This window comes from Pristis pectinata, chromosome 7, assembly GCF_009764475.1.
Source record: "Pristis pectinata isolate sPriPec2 chromosome 7, sPriPec2.1.pri, whole genome shotgun sequence".
NCBI lineage: Eukaryota > Metazoa > Chordata > Chondrichthyes > Rhinopristiformes > Pristidae > Pristis > Pristis pectinata.
Genome location: NC_067411.1, coordinates 32,294,745 through 32,310,228, shown reverse-complemented (window position 1 = coordinate 32,310,228; position 15,484 = coordinate 32,294,745). Strand labels below are relative to the sequence as shown.

General features: G+C 39.9%; 2 protein-coding genes across 2 annotated transcripts in view; one reads left to right on the top strand and one right to left on the bottom strand.

Annotated features, from left to right (window-relative positions):
- gldc (glycine dehydrogenase (decarboxylating)) overlaps nucleotides 1–3,656 on the top strand; it is a 117,594-nt gene extending 113,938 nt beyond the window's left edge. The window contains exons 24-25 of the mRNA XM_052019576.1: nucleotides 1,164–1,244; nucleotides 2,999–3,656. Coding sequence (XP_051875536.1) covers nucleotides 1,164–1,244; nucleotides 2,999–3,142 — 225 coding nt within the window. The 3' untranslated portion in view covers nucleotides 3,143–3,656. The remainder of the gene's footprint in view (nucleotides 1–1,163; nucleotides 1,245–2,998) is intronic.
- Nucleotides 3,657–6,008: 2,352 nt separating this feature from the next.
- LOC127572770 (E3 ubiquitin-protein ligase UHRF1-like) overlaps nucleotides 6,009–15,484 on the bottom strand; it is a 103,299-nt gene continuing 93,823 nt past the window's right edge. Inside the window, exons 10-16 of the mRNA XM_052020380.1 lie at nucleotides 14,647–14,753; nucleotides 12,719–12,881; nucleotides 11,598–11,735; nucleotides 11,391–11,508; nucleotides 9,921–10,096; nucleotides 9,730–9,828; nucleotides 6,009–7,180 (exon numbers count right to left, since the gene is read on the bottom strand). Of these exons, the coding sequence (XP_051876340.1) occupies nucleotides 7,034–7,180; nucleotides 9,730–9,828; nucleotides 9,921–10,096; nucleotides 11,391–11,508; nucleotides 11,598–11,735; nucleotides 12,719–12,881; nucleotides 14,647–14,753 (948 nt within the window). The 3' untranslated portion in view covers nucleotides 6,009–7,033. The remainder of the gene's footprint in view (nucleotides 7,181–9,729; nucleotides 9,829–9,920; nucleotides 10,097–11,390; nucleotides 11,509–11,597; nucleotides 11,736–12,718; nucleotides 12,882–14,646; nucleotides 14,754–15,484) is intronic.

Below are 15,484 nucleotides of genomic sequence, written 5' to 3'. Positions count from 1 at the left end.
TATTCTGCTTTGTCCATGTACTGTGTTGTCAGTGGTATGGCTGTGGTATGTGCCTGGCAGATGATACTAATAGAATAAAGAAAAGCTGAGCCAAAATGCTGACAGGTAAAAATGCCTTGGGAAGCTGGTAGTGAGCTACATCCACCGTTGCAACAGTGTGGCTGGCTTAGCCATTTCAGTGAGCAGCTAAACACATGGTTGTGGCTCTTCACTCACAAACAGGCCAGATCAAATGAGACTAGCAGATGTTTTTTCCTGCTTGACTTGCATTTCTATGCGCTTCTCATACCAGCGTAGATAAAGTACTTTTAAATGTTGTGTGTGTTCTGCTGCAGGGAATGCAGAAGCTGTCTGCTCCTTCAATGGAAATAAAGTTAGAGAACCACACAGATTTTTGTAACCTCAAAGTTATGATTTATTTAGCAACTAATGTTCCTAAGGTCCTTAGCTGCTGTCCCGGGATTTGAACTTGCTTCTTGAACACTAGTCATGGTCTCTGCATTACCAGAGTAACCACTGTGCTACCATTCACATTTGTGGGCGTGGTACACCATACCACATGCAGGATTGTCCCAACATGTATCCCAATTGGCCACAACTTAAGTTCAACTTCACAGCTCTTTAACTTCCAGGGCCCAGAGGTTGGGGAAGATTAATGATTATTAGAGTCAGATCACTGTAATATTTCCTATACTTTAAGGATTGGGAATTTCAAAGTGCTAAGACTAAAAATTGGAATTATTTTTTGTGTTGGAGTGAGGTATAGGGGATTTCTTAGCATCTTGATAAATCACATCCTAACGTGGTTCATTCTTGCAGTCCATCACTTTCATCAGCCACAGATTTAATCTTTATGCTTGGAGGCACAATAGACTGCAGCTGCTGGAATCTGGAGCAACAATCAATCTGCTGGAGGAACTCAATGGGTCAGGTGCTGCTCCACCCGTTGAGTTCTTCCAGCAAATTGTGTTAATCTTTATACTTGCTGATTTCTACTTCAAATTTGTACAGTATTAGTTTGGAAGACTGGCAGTTGACTGTTCAAAACCTATCTGGCATGTGTTAGAATTTCTGTTAATTCCAGTGCAATTTGAATTTAGTTTAGTTTTGTTTATTGATGAAGTTAGATCCTTCTTGATGGTTTTGTTTATTGTCATTTAAAGATGTCTCCTCACACATTGGCTTGTATTGCTGCATCTAACTGGGACCGACCATATTCTCGAGAGCAAGCTGCATTCCCATTGGTAAGTCCAGCTCTAAATTTCAGTAAAAGGTGAAGAGATTATTTCAGTGTGGTGCTTATGTATTTTCACAATTAGCAGACCACATTGGGTGTCCTGTACACCTTCTGTTTTCACCCTCTCTCATCCATACCAGGCAAGTACATAACTGTGATACTTCAGACTCTGCCCTTGCAATTGTGAGTGCCCCTTTCTCAAATCCTGACTCTTTTGTGACTTGCTGAGCGGTATGAACTTCACCAGTGAAAGATACTGGTAATGGTTCTGTATGAGTTTTCACCTGGAATTTCCCCAGGATTTTATCCTGTCTTCTTTCATTACAAACAAAAACTGCTCACCTGAATTGTGCAAATCCTGTTAATGCAAAAATTTGGCAGTAGCATACCTCTTTAGGTATTAGATATGCTTTGGAATTTTCATAAACTCTGCCCAGAGGTCACCTATAACGCATATGGAAGCATTTTGCTTGTTATTTGTTCTGCAAACCAGCCACCAATGTATGAAGGTCTTATGAAGTTCCCATTATGAGGGGAGCCAAAAAGAAAGCCAAGCAACAGTTGCCATGAGAACATCCACCATCCCATACACTGATGTATTTTAAGGTGGCCTAATGTGAACATCTGTACATTTAATATCTATCATAATGTAATTATGTGGCATTATGCTAAATCATGGTGGATGTTAGTTAAATCATGGTGGTTTAACTGACATAAACACACCACAGGCATTACTCGAGGTTAAGACAATGCACCTCATGACTGAACTTCCCTCAGGGCAGCACGGTGATGCAGCTAGTAGATAAGCTGCCGCACACCTCCAGAGACCTGGATACAATCCTGACCTTGGGTGCTATCTGTATGGAGTTTGTATGTTCTCCCTATGACTGTGTCAGTTACCACCAGGTGCTCTGTTTTCTTCCAATATCCCAGAGATGTGTGGGTTGGTAGGTGAATTGCCCCTATCGTGTAGGTTAGTGGTAGAACGTGGGGAGAATCAAAATAAAATGGGATTAATAGAGGATTAACGTAAATGGATGGTTGATGGTTGCAGGGGACCTGTTTCCCTGCTGTACCTTTCTGACTCTATAATCCATCCCGCTAATAGAAGAACATCTATTTTTGAGTAATCATCAAGATCATGCATTAAATAATATGCTACAGTTTCTAGTTCCAGTACCTCCCTATAGGTGCTTGACTCCAAGCATTAAGCTTTTCTGAATCAATTTCACAGGGACGAAACAATAAGGACTTGTGTGTGACTTTTGCTGTATTTTTCACCTGCTTGCTTGTCAATTTTAATTTGGTATTCAGTAAAATATCTTGAATGTTATGAGATTAACTACATTTTAAAAAAAACTCATGCAGATTTTTTTGTACATCTACGAATTGAAAAATTGTCAACAGGGTCATATTCCAACAAGAGTACAGGAAAACTTTGATAATCTGGCATCATCAGGATGTTGGTGATATCAAACTGACAAATTTTCCAGACTACTTAATGTTATTCCTATTAATAGCCCAACCCACTTTTAATTCAGTTTTTTTAAGATTTTGCACAGTAAATTTTCTAGTGAACCAGGTGAGTTTAAGGGAAACGTGGGAAACAGAACATAGTGAGTCAAATAGCAAACCAAAAGGATGGACAAACAATTAGAAAGTGGAGTATCAAGGTTTTACTGTAGGTTAATTAATTTCAAGTCTTGGGACTATTGTATATGTTTATTTGTATGTATTCAGAGTAAACGGAATGTTTTTCAGCAATTTGTGAAAGCAGAAACTAAATTTTGGCCTACAATTGCTCGCATTGACGACCTTTATGGAGATCAGCATTTAGTCTGTTCCTGCCCACCGATGGAAGCTTATGAGTCACCCTTCATAGAAGAGAAAAGAGCTTCATCCTAAGACTTGATCGTGAGTTTATTTTTACAGTCGGTAATTACTGTGAACAAACCCATCTACAATATTTTTTTTGGTTTCAAAAATCAAGATCTGATGAGTCAAATATCTCATTTTGTAACGAAGCAGCTGCTAACAGTTTTTGAAAAAATAGACGATATCTAAGCCACACTTCAGTTGATGGTAATCAGTGCCTCAAATTATTGAATTACATAAGTGGCCTTGATCCTGTGCACTTTTTCCTCAATGAGTTGTGAATGGCTGCAGTTGCAGCTGTGATTGAATATAGCGAGTTCTATTATAGGACTATTGGACTTGCAGCAAATTGTCAGACTATAGCAATCTATGATCTAGTGAGAAAGTGGTTCTAGGCAGTGGTACTTTCAGTGTTTCCTTTTGGTGGTCTTGTGTGTAATTGTCAAAACCTCTGTAGATGTAGCCAGCATCTTCTGGTTAATAGAAATTTGGAAAAAAGTGTAAATTTTAACTGTTATCATTCCAATAAAAATTCTTGAATTGATCTGCATTTTTTCCACATTTGTTTCTGTTATAAAGATTTTTCATTCTACATAAGAAGCTTTTAAGTAGTCTCAGTGACATATTTCATGAGGTGATGTTCCAGTTACTGTGGTTGGTAGAAGTGAAAATGGGACAAATCACTAAATACCCAAACTGCTGGAGGAACTCACTGGGTAAAGCAGCGTCTGTGGGGTGGGGGGGAGGGGGGAAACCGTCAACATTTCGGGTTTAGAACCTGCATTCACTTCATTGTAATATTAAATTTGGTACTGATGAGATAAAACCCATGGAAGGAATTCCACAATATCCCCATTTTCGTCACTTCTAAAAAGGGCAATGAAGGCCGTCTACCCTCGTTGAAAGGAGTTCATCTTACTTGGAGCACTAAGGACATCAACTTTAGACTTATAAAATTTGAACATGCAGTTTGGTACGGGGAGGTGTTTCTTTCTAAATTAAAGATTCAAATGTTCATTTCCCAAAATCACATTACTATTATAGAATCAAGCAAATGGACTAGCAACAACAGTACTTCTGACTTGGGAGTTTTGCAGCCACCAAGTATTTCTGAAAAGTTCTTTTGATACTGTAAGGGACTACAGCAGCCAATCCATGCACTATAGACATGATGTGCTCCTGACATATATTAATGTCAGCAGATTGCAGACAACTTTAAACACAAGTAATATTTCCATGAGCAAGTGGGTTGGAGCCATCTAGGAATGCATATGTAGTCTCCAGCCTTTCCTTAACTCTGTTGTCCCCATAATGTCCACCATGGATTTGGCAAATAAATACACTATATTATGGCAGCAAGGAAAGTGAATGGAAAAGCACAAAGCTATTAGCTATAGATTGTTTACCTTACCATTTTTAACTCCTGTTTTTCCAGCTTGACTTTTGGCATTTGATTGATTCCTGGATTTGATATGACTAAACAGAGGTATAATTAGTTCCTGGAGACACAAGATACTGCAGATGCTAGAAACTGAAGCAACAACCAGTCTGCTGGAGGAACTCGGGGTCACGCAGCATCACTGGGGAGATAAAGGGATTGTCGATGTTTCAGGTCAAAACCCTGCATCAGGACAGAGTAGACAGTAGAGATGGCCAGTATAAAGAAGAGAGGGGGAGTGGTAAGACAGCGGCCAGAGGTGCACTGGAAGTGGGGGGTGAAGGATGATGGAGCCCAATGGGAGAGGGGTGGAGCTGGGAGACAGAGGCGGGTGGATAATAGGAGGCAGGCAAAATGAAAAGAGGCAAGTGGAGCCAGGGAGGGGGAGAAGGTGGAGACAGCTGGGAGGGTGAAAAGCAGCAACACAAAAGCTACCTGTACTGGAATCTGATAAGAAAGATAATGGTGGGAACCATTAGGGGAGAGGTGAATAGATGGAACCAGAACGAGATGGGAGAGAGAGGGTGACAACCAGCAGGTGGATGGAACTGAGAAGAGAAGGGGGATGAAAATGGGTGATGGGGGGCAAGAGGTGGGGTATGGGAAATGGGACAAAAAAATAAGGGGACCAGAGGAGGATCGGGGGGGAATGGGGTTTAAACTGGAAGTGAGGGTTACCTGAAATTGGAAAATTCGATGTTCATACCATTGAACTATATTTATACCATGTAATTAGTTCCTGTTTTCTTCACCTCAATGAATTCTGCCCAGGTCTGAGCAAGGAAAATTCCTCAACTTTGGTAACTGGTACACAACACATGCTCTAATCGGCAGTCTGAGCAGTAGTTGTGCAATGACACTGTACATGAAGCTACCATGCAGTTCTCTGATCATTTTACCCACCTCTCCGCAGACCTGTGGTTCGATGGATACATATTACGTTTATGAGCTTCTGACATCCATTGTGTATGCATAATCTAATTTGGATCAAAAATGTTTTAGTAAAACAGAAACCACAGCATTTCTTGCAGTACATTTAATATCCATTATCTGCCGGCAGTTTTATATTCTGGTTCCTTTTGCCATCTGCTATATGATGGTGCTGACAACAAAAGGGAAATCTAAAAGACAGATCTCAACTTTGTACAGAAGAAAGACTGGCAATGAAAAGCAGAATATATTTTCTACATAATTCACAACCTGCTAATATACATAGCAACATCATTGTAATACGATTGTAGCAAATAATTAGGTGCTGTAAATCTGAAACAAAAACAATGCTGGAAGCACTCAGCAGGTCAAGCAGTGAGCATTTCCTTTGCTTGTTAACGTGTATTTGTCTTGCATGCAAAACATTAACATCCCCTAGCCCTACAGATGCTGATTTACCTGTTGCATAATTACTGCCTTTCACCATTACTTTTAATATCCATTATTTGCAACTCTTTCCAACTATTTATAAAAGATTGTAGACACCCAATAACTTGAGCCAAATCATTTAAAAACATTTCAAATGTTAACATGTTTATTGGTAAGTACTGGTCAAGGAATATATATCAAATCTCAAAATCACAATATGAAGTGTTTTCTACCCCACCCCCAGCTAGAATTGTTTTAAACACTGATACAGACATAATTGCCACATACAAATAATCTAGTTATAATATATATATAATGTGTGACTAAAATACCAAAAGTGGCATATTCAATAATAACAAATGTATTTCTTTACATGATGTAATCTGTTTGGCTAGAAGTGCTTGTTTTCTTTGCATATTGAAATGCAAATAATACAGATATCACTGAACACTAATGTAGGTACAATGGTACATAATTATCCTTAAAAGCCATTAGTAGTCAAACCATTCAAAATATAAGAATGCACACTTAACCTCACAAAAGCCCATTAACTTGCTGTTTTTCTAATTTTTATATTTTTTTTCAAAATAGCAACAATATAAAATCAAGGTAAAGAGAGATATACTCACCACAGAATTACTTTAAAATCAGTTATAATTTTCAGTGCTATTACATTTCAAAAACCAAGCAATATGGACCAGGCACAGATAATATTGATTTGAAGAGGCAGTGCGTAGCTGGGCTTTTTTTTGACTGAAAACTCCCCATAATTTCCTTTCCACTGTCTTGAGGTAGTTTAAAGAAAATGTAATTCTAGCTTCAGACCATTTTACATTTTGATGCTGAGCTTTTTAGTCTACATTATGGAGAAAACTACCTTTGATGTTACCAGACAGCCAATGGGAAAAGAGCAATATATTTTATTATGTACGGTGTAATAACCAAGTGTGAAAGATGGTACAGTGGGGGGGGGGGGGGGGGGGGGAGAACATTAGCGGTTCTAGAATGATGGTCTCAAATTGTTTACTGTCCAGGCCTGTTGGTCCTTTATTGTTTTACTTATTTTTTAATTCCTCCCCCTGTAAAAATGTGTGCAGATGGGAGACCGGTTACACAAATGAATGTCATCGTCCTTTGCTATATCCTGGGAAGAACTGGTCCAGAATGGACTGAAGAATCTTATTGGGAACCATGTTGTAATCCTTTCCAAGCTCATGGCGGCAAGCAGGACAAGTGTAGACCTGGGCACGGAATGATCGCTGCAGACAACTCTGAGGGAAAAAAGGAATCTATAAATGCATCCAAGTACTTGCAAAGATTCAAAGTGATGTGAATGACTTTCGTGCTTCAAGCCAATACCCAAAGAGTCCTCCTGCTCCTACACATCCATGGACACTGATAGAGCCAAGTCTTGGAAGGAGAAACACACAAAAGGCTGGAGGAACTCAGTGGGTCCATAAAATATAGGAGCAGAATTAGGCCAATCGGCCCATCGACTACGCTCCATCATTTAATCATGGATGACTTTTTTCCCCAATTCCATTTGCCCACCTTCTCCCCGTAACCCTTAACCCCTTTAACAATCAAGAACCTATCAATCTCTGCCTTAAATACACCCAATGACTTGGCCTCTACAGCCCTCAGTGGCAACGAATTCCACCGATTTTCCACCCTCTGAAAGAAATTCCTCCTCATCTCACTTTTAAAGGGACGTGTCTTTATTCTAAGGCTGTGCTCTCAGATCTCCTAATGGAAACATCCTCTCCACGTCTACTTGGGCAAGCAGCACCTATGGAGGGAACTGAACAGTCAATGTTTGGGTCTGAAAGACAGAGGGGAGAGAGATGGAGAGAAGGGGTGGAGCAAGAGCTGGCAGGTGATAGGTAGATCCAGGTGAGGAGGGATGATAGGCAGATGGGGAGAGAAGAGTGGGTAGAGCGCCAGAAGCTGGGAGGTGATAGGTGGAAGTGACAAAGGGCTGAAGATGATGGAATCCGACAGGAGAGGAAGGTGGGGAGGGCAGAGGGGAGTAGTGTGTGGGTGATGGAGTGAGTGGAGGAGGGGGAAAGAGACAGTATGGGACCTAGGTATATCAGGGAAGAGAGATGCCATCGGGTTGTAGATCACCCAGCTGGAATACAAGGTTGCTGTTCCTCTTGGTTGTGGGCACCTCTAGCACCTTATATTCCACCTGGGTAGTCTACAACCTGGTGGCATGAACATTAAATTCTCCAACTTCCAGTAAACTGCTCCCCCTTTGGCTATCACCCCTTTATACTTCAGTCCAGATGAAGAATCTCTACCCAAAATGTCAACTGCTCATTTCCCTCCATAGATGCTGCCTGACCTGCTGAGTTTCTCCAGCTTTTTGTGTTATTCCAGATCTCAACATATGCGGTTTCTTGTGTCTCCAAGCCTTGGAAGGAGATGCGGGCAGTTGGATGCGGTGGTGGAGTGCTCCTCCCAATTTTTTCCCCAAATATCTCTCCCTCCATCCCATTTCCCTCATCGCTCCCACAATTTTCTTGCATTATGTCCACTGCAGCCTACAGATCTGGGTCTGAATAGGTCAAGGCCACCAAATAATTAAAACTCAACAAGGAAGAAATGGATCATGGGAATTTAAGAGGACAAAAGTTGGAGGTGAAGCCCCAATTGAAACAAAAAACATTCGCATTTCTTTGGGTGATCAGAGCTTACTGATGCAATTTGCAATCAATTGTGAGGGACCACGGAAACACTCTTGTATCAATATCACTCGAATGACATTCTTAAGAGCATTGGCTTGGTTCTCCAAGCCCTAACTGAATTCTAACTGGGCAAGGGATCATTCGAGAATCAGTTGTGATAAACATTTACTTAAATTCACCACAGCCTAACACAGAACCAAAGAAACAACAATGATGTAAGAGATGATAGTATAAAATGCCCAGCACTACTGAAAGTAAAAAAACTTGTGTTGTAGTAGTCCAGTACCTTGCTTCATTCACAAAAATGAAGCGAATGCATTATGTAAGAGTTGCCTGGTTTAAAAGTATCACAGACAAAAAAACAACAGTGCCTTCCACAAGGCCAACTTTCTTTTAAATTTCTCCAAGGTAGCAAATTGGATCCTACAAGATGTTAAAATGCAACTTGGCTTTACTACATGCATTCTTATAAGCAATCACAATCGACTTGGAGTGAGATATTTCTATTAAAGAAGAATAACATGGCTCAATCCCATTTATTGAAATGGAATTCACCAAAGGAATTTTTAATGATTTGTATCGTGTATAACATCGAGACATTCAATGATACAACATTACAGGTAAGGCCTACAGTACCTAACCACATGAGAAACCCACTTCTAACAGGGAAAACTGAATTCTGAAACTCATCTATTTCCACGTTATCAACTGAACTTGGGACGTTCTTGATTCGTCTCAACTATTCAATGACTAAACACATAAACTCATCAGTGGGACTGAGTTTTAAACCACCCATTCGCTGCAATTATTTATGTTAAAACTGCTAAGGAATAGATAATTGGACAGCCAACTCTCTCTTCAATGGACCACTAACAACACATTCCATATACTAATGAAGATGATGCGGTCTAGGGGTACATTTTCATTTAACAGAACCAATTATTTTTGCAGCATTTCTAGATAAAAATGTTTTGACTTTTTGAGATGCTTAAGACATATGAAAAATATCCATCATGTGACATTTTAAGTATTAAAAAAACTTCTCTACACATGAGCCATTCCCAGTTCTTACGTTCATTCTAAGCAACAAACAGGGATGAGTGCGTGTATCAGAAATGTTGAACACTCACCTTGCAGACATTGTGCTGGCATTCTGTTGTGATTGGCTGGAAGACCAATTCCTGGCAGCAAATGCACATGAAGATTTGTTCGGTTTTTCTTAAGAATTTCTGTGAAAGTAAAAGAAATTGTGCACTGATTGAAAAACCTTCAGGACAGACACGATACTTGGAGGGAAAAGAAAACACATCTGCAAACATACCGGTCCTTCCATGATAGAGGCAAGTGCCTCATCCCAAAGTTTCTTGTTTAAGTAGTCCTCTCCGATCAGCCACTGCTGATGTGGAGTCAGCTGGTAGGTTTCTCCTTCAGCATCGTCCTGGGCAAGCTTTAGAGTCTTTGCTGGTGGTGCAGTCACAGTAGCAGAGGCAGAAGCAGCTGTAACAAAGGATTAAAAATGAGCACATCCTTTTAAAACAACAATATCAACCTGCACTATGGTATCCTCCTCCCTCAGCCTCAGCACTGTGTTCATAACTTGCCATCAGCAACATACTACAACATCCCTCCTTACTGATGGATCACTTTAAAAAAACATTACACAATGCCCAGGGTGCTGAGTGCTACACACAATCAGGCCTCCAATAACCTCTGATGTGGGGATCAATGGATCGTCATTACAGAACCAGACAGGAAGTTTATTAGATTATGAGAGGCATAGATGGGGTCAGAATCCTTTTCCCAGGGAAGAAATACCAAGTACCAGAGGACATGCATTTAAGGTGGGGGGGTTGTTTGAAGGAGATGTGCAGGGCAAGTTTTTAAACACACAGAGAGTAGCAGGTGCCTGGAACTGGCTACCAGGAGTAGTGGTGGAATCAAATATGATGGTGGCATTTAAGACGTTGTAAGATAGACACATGAATATGCAGGGAATGGAGGGATATGGATCACCTACAGGCAGAAGAGATTTAGTTTAATTCAGCATCATGTTAGGCACAGACATCATGGGCTGCAGCGCCTGTTCCTGTGCTGTACTGTTCTATGTTCTAGGCTGTCCCTGAGTTATGAACACCTAACTTATGGACACCCCACATACAAATGAGCTCCCATAATATTATTACTGACATACGTACATACGTTCATGCCTACAAATGGAAGGACTAATTTCTTCACTCTCTCCACATTTAGTAATTGTTTTCTTATGAGTCTGATGTGCTTTTGATGCCATTCATGACAATACTGTGGAGGTATGGTTACCATATCGAGTGATTTGTATATTTTCCAACTAATGGACAAACTGAACTTATGGATGTCTGTAAAAACAGAACCCATGCATTACCCTGGGATAGCCTAAATTTTACAGTCCCTGAGAGTAAAGGGTAGACTTGGGCCTGGCCAGTACTTGAATGAGGGAATACCAGGAGGAGAAAGCTCAATGCCTGGAGAAACAAATAATCCAACCAGTGTATCAAGTCGATGTCCCAAAAAGAATTTCAGTCACACTGCATTTACTAAAGACAACCTTTGATGACAGAGTCTCAACCCAAAATGTCAACTTTCCCTTTGCCTCACAGATGCTGCTTGACCTGCTGAGTTCCTCTAGCAGTTTATTCTTTGCTTTTGATGGAACAACATGGTTTTATGTGGCCACTATAATGAATCCCGAGGGATACAAATGGAATTAATAGCATTTTTAACAAACACTGACATGAAGTTTTGCAAAACATACCAGTTTTTTGCTGTCTCTTCTTAGACGTTCTACCACAATTGTTCACCATCAAGTTTGCTTCCTGTTTTTTGCCTTTTTTTTCCTTATTTGCCATGGCTTCCAGGTACCCTTCAGGATACTATCATCAAATATAATACAGAATCAAAATAGTGGTTGTATCTTTTAATGAACAGTGATTATGGTTAAAAAAAAATAGTAAGTTCTGACCTGTATTTTCAAGCCCAGTTTCTTTGTCCTATCCTTTCCTTCTGGGGTCCATGGAGCAGGTTCTACATCATCACGTCTCAAGAGATAGCGCCAGACCAGGAAACCAGACTTCCCAATTTCAGGCCAGTATTTTACCACCTACATTATTGCAAAGGTTGAAATTAGTATCCTCTATTTTGACTGTAGCTCCCACTTCTGCTTATATTCTCCATGTTCTTTTGATAACTAGGTGTCAGAGATTGTGGGTGTAGAGGGTGGTGTTGAAGAAGTGCTATAGAGGTACGCTGCAACTACACAATTCAGGTGGTTGAGGGAATGAATTGTTATGATTGTGGACAGGATGTCAAACAGGTAGCTTTGTCCTGGATATTGTTATTAGAACTGCACATAGTCTATCACACTCCTGACTTGTGCCTTCGAAGTGATGGAACAGCTTCAGGGATTCATGGCAGCTGTGTCTTGTCACAGGATACTCAGTAGACCTGCACTTGTAGCTTCAGTGTATGTGGCTGGCTCAAACAAGTGTTTGGTCAAATTTAGACACTGATGGCAAAAGCCTTGCTAATGGTAATGCCACTGTATGTCAAGGACTTCCCTTGTTGGAGGTGGCCACACCTGGTACTTGTGTAGTGTAATTGTTACAACCTGCTAACCTGCACAAACCCACTCTTGCTGCAGGTTGGTGTAGACTCCTCCATATCTTAAGAGTTGTGAACTGAACAACACCCTAACTTAGGATGAAGGGAAGGCCACTGATGAAGCAGCTAAATTTTATACGGCCTAGGACACTGAACTACACCAGTATTACTACTACTAACTTTATTAGATACTAACATTGTTTAAGTATATGCTTAAACAAATGTTCTCATTTTATTTTTCAAAAGTACCTAGCATTTAACAGAGGTATTGTTTTTGTTTAAAATCTTTGTGTTTTTATTACTAGAAATAAATAATCTGTATTTAAATCAAGGGAGGATAGTGCCAAAGCAAAGTCAGCTGCATCAGCAATGACCATTCCCTAATACTTCAACTGAACATCCAGCAATAAAATGCAACCACAGGGCTTTGCTCGACATGAATCCGAGGCTACTGGGAAGTTTTGACTTCCAGCGAATGAGAACCTTGTAAATCCCATCATATCTGTTGCCTTCCTCTGGTGCATATTTGCTGACTTTCCGTCCTTTTGAACTGCGGACCACTCGGACTGATTTCCCAGCCTTCCAGTCTTTGGCTTCTGCTCCAATCTCATCATTCAGCACAGCGTCACAATTAAGAGCCAATGCCCTAAAATAAAGCACAGAATATTGTTGCTTGAAATTAAGTAGTATTTAGCATTGAAGCAGAGGATACTGTGACAATTGGTTAAAATTCAAGAGTTATAAACATAACACATCATCACAGCATTCAACTGTACTAATGCAAATTTATATTTCCAACTTCTTCAAAATGAAATTAATGGAATCTTAATGAAGTGCAAAAGTTGGCATTACACATTAGGTTCTGGTCTCTTGTCACACAAAAGAATTTATTGGTCTAATTTCACAATACCCATGATTATGTGATTGAGGAATTTTCAAGAGAAAATGCAAGTATTAGAATGACATGCACTATCCAAGGGTTATAAACATTCTAGAACACAGTAGCAGTGAAAGAGGCTGTAAAAAGTTTATATTCCAACATTGAAAAGATGCAAAAGGATAGCAAATGTACTAAGGGTGCAGTAATGGTAGCTCAACAGAAACATACAACTGTAGAATTCCTATTTCTTTTAATGCAGCTGAAGTGAAGTCTATAATTATTAAAGTACAACATTTAATGCTTTCAATAAATGCTCCCAACTTCCCTAAAACTAAAATGACCAACTCACAATCCCAAAACAAGAGCAACACAAATTTTGCAGCTCAGTGGTTATGATGCCAAGACTAGCAATCCAGATGTGACATTCCAATCTAAGCAAGACAAAATGTGAAATTGAATTCAATCAATCTGATAAGAATCTGAAGAATGATGATATAATATTCTGCAATTCCACAAAATCCAAGGAAAGTTTTTCAATTCAATGTGTATTCAAGAACAGACTTTTGGTGCCCCGAGAATCAAATTCTAGGATGAGAACATTTTCTTATGAAGAGTCAGTAGGATCGGCCTACAACCTCTGGAGTTTAAAGAAAACAAGGAGATCTTGTTGATATGTTTACAATCATTAGTGGATTTGCCAAAAGATGGTTTTGCATGACTGCAGTGACTAGGAACAAGAGGGCATGATCTCGAGAAAAGGAGCCATTCGGGATTGAGATGGAGAAACCCTTTCACTCATTAATTTTCTATCCTAGACACATGTAGAAACTCAGTCCTTGACTGAGATAAATAATCTTTTGACAGGAAAGAGGCGTGGGCATTGTATCAGACCATAAGCACAATTTTACTGAATGGTAGGACAGGTTTAATAAGCCCTATGACCTTCTCCTGGCAGGGCTCCACTGTGGTCCATGTTAACACCTAAAATCCTAATTCTTGCTCGGATCAGAAAACAGTACTCTCCACTCTCTCAGAAGGTTACATGATAGTCTGCTGAGTACTTCCACAATTTTTTTAATTAAACGGATTCCCCACTTGCTTATTCAGTTGATATGAAATATATCCCCTTTTACCAAATGGAAGAGCAGGAAGTTTCCACAGTATTCTGGAGAGAATTTATCCCTCAGTAATTACAGATATGCCTAAATATTGTTTGTGGACCTTTGCATTTGCGATGTTTGATTGGTGCTGTGGTTGTCTACATAACTACAATTCAAAACTTCACAAATAGTTCATCAACCAGAAGCAACTTGAGACATTCTGAAGAAGTGAAACTGAATGCATAATCATTAGATCTTTGAAATTCCTCTGCAAAAAAAAGTTAAATTATGGCTATTTTGCAGTACTTCTGTTAAACACATGGTGATAGATATTCATTCTGTCCCACTGACACTGTAGTCTGATGGAGAAATGTGGTGGCATTAATACAAAATGCATAAAAGAATGACAACCCATAAGTGGCAAACCTTACCTGTTCATGTTGGTGAGAGTCTGATCATATGATTGTTCCCCAATTCTCTTGTTTCCAGAAAGGTCTCGCCCACCACTCCCAGTGTATGTAAATTCATTGCCTCGATCCTATTAAAAGTAAACACATCAGCTACAGAGCTCTTCTCAAGTCAAGTTAAATTTAGTATCATGTGCCCAAGTACAGTGAGGTACAGGTACAATGAAAAATTTGCTTGCAGCAGCATCAAAGACACAGAGGTACAGACAACACACACAGAATATAAATTATACATAATTTTTACAAGACAGTGAAGAGAGAGAGAAAAAGAGACTGCAAAAACAATACCTTAATACAAAAAAGACAAAATCGGAGACAAGTCCATGGTGGTGCAAGACGTGGTCCATAGTGCTCCATTGCTGAGGTAGAGTTAGGGTTGTGCAGGTCAGTTCAAGAAACTGATGGTTATAGGAAAGTAGCTGTTCCTAAACCTAGTGGTTCCGTACAACCTGCTTGACTGTAGCAGCGAGAAGAAGGCATGACCCAGGCGGTGATAGTTTAAATCAATATGCTCAGAATTATAGAATTTCTGCTCCATCAGTAATTACAGTGTGGGAAATGTGTGATCTGGTAACATTATGAACTGACAATGATATAAGCAGGATCTGAAGTGGAGTTCAGCTACCCGACGGAACCCAAGAGAACCCAACTATTTGTGTCGCCTTCAGGTTGCATCATCAGCTGTACAGTCTGATCAAACATTTGTGTTTGATTCAGACAGGGCCCTGCCAGCCCAGCCAACTACTCTATCCAGATCAGGATTACTGTGTTTAATTCAGTAACACTAAGCAGTGATGGTCAG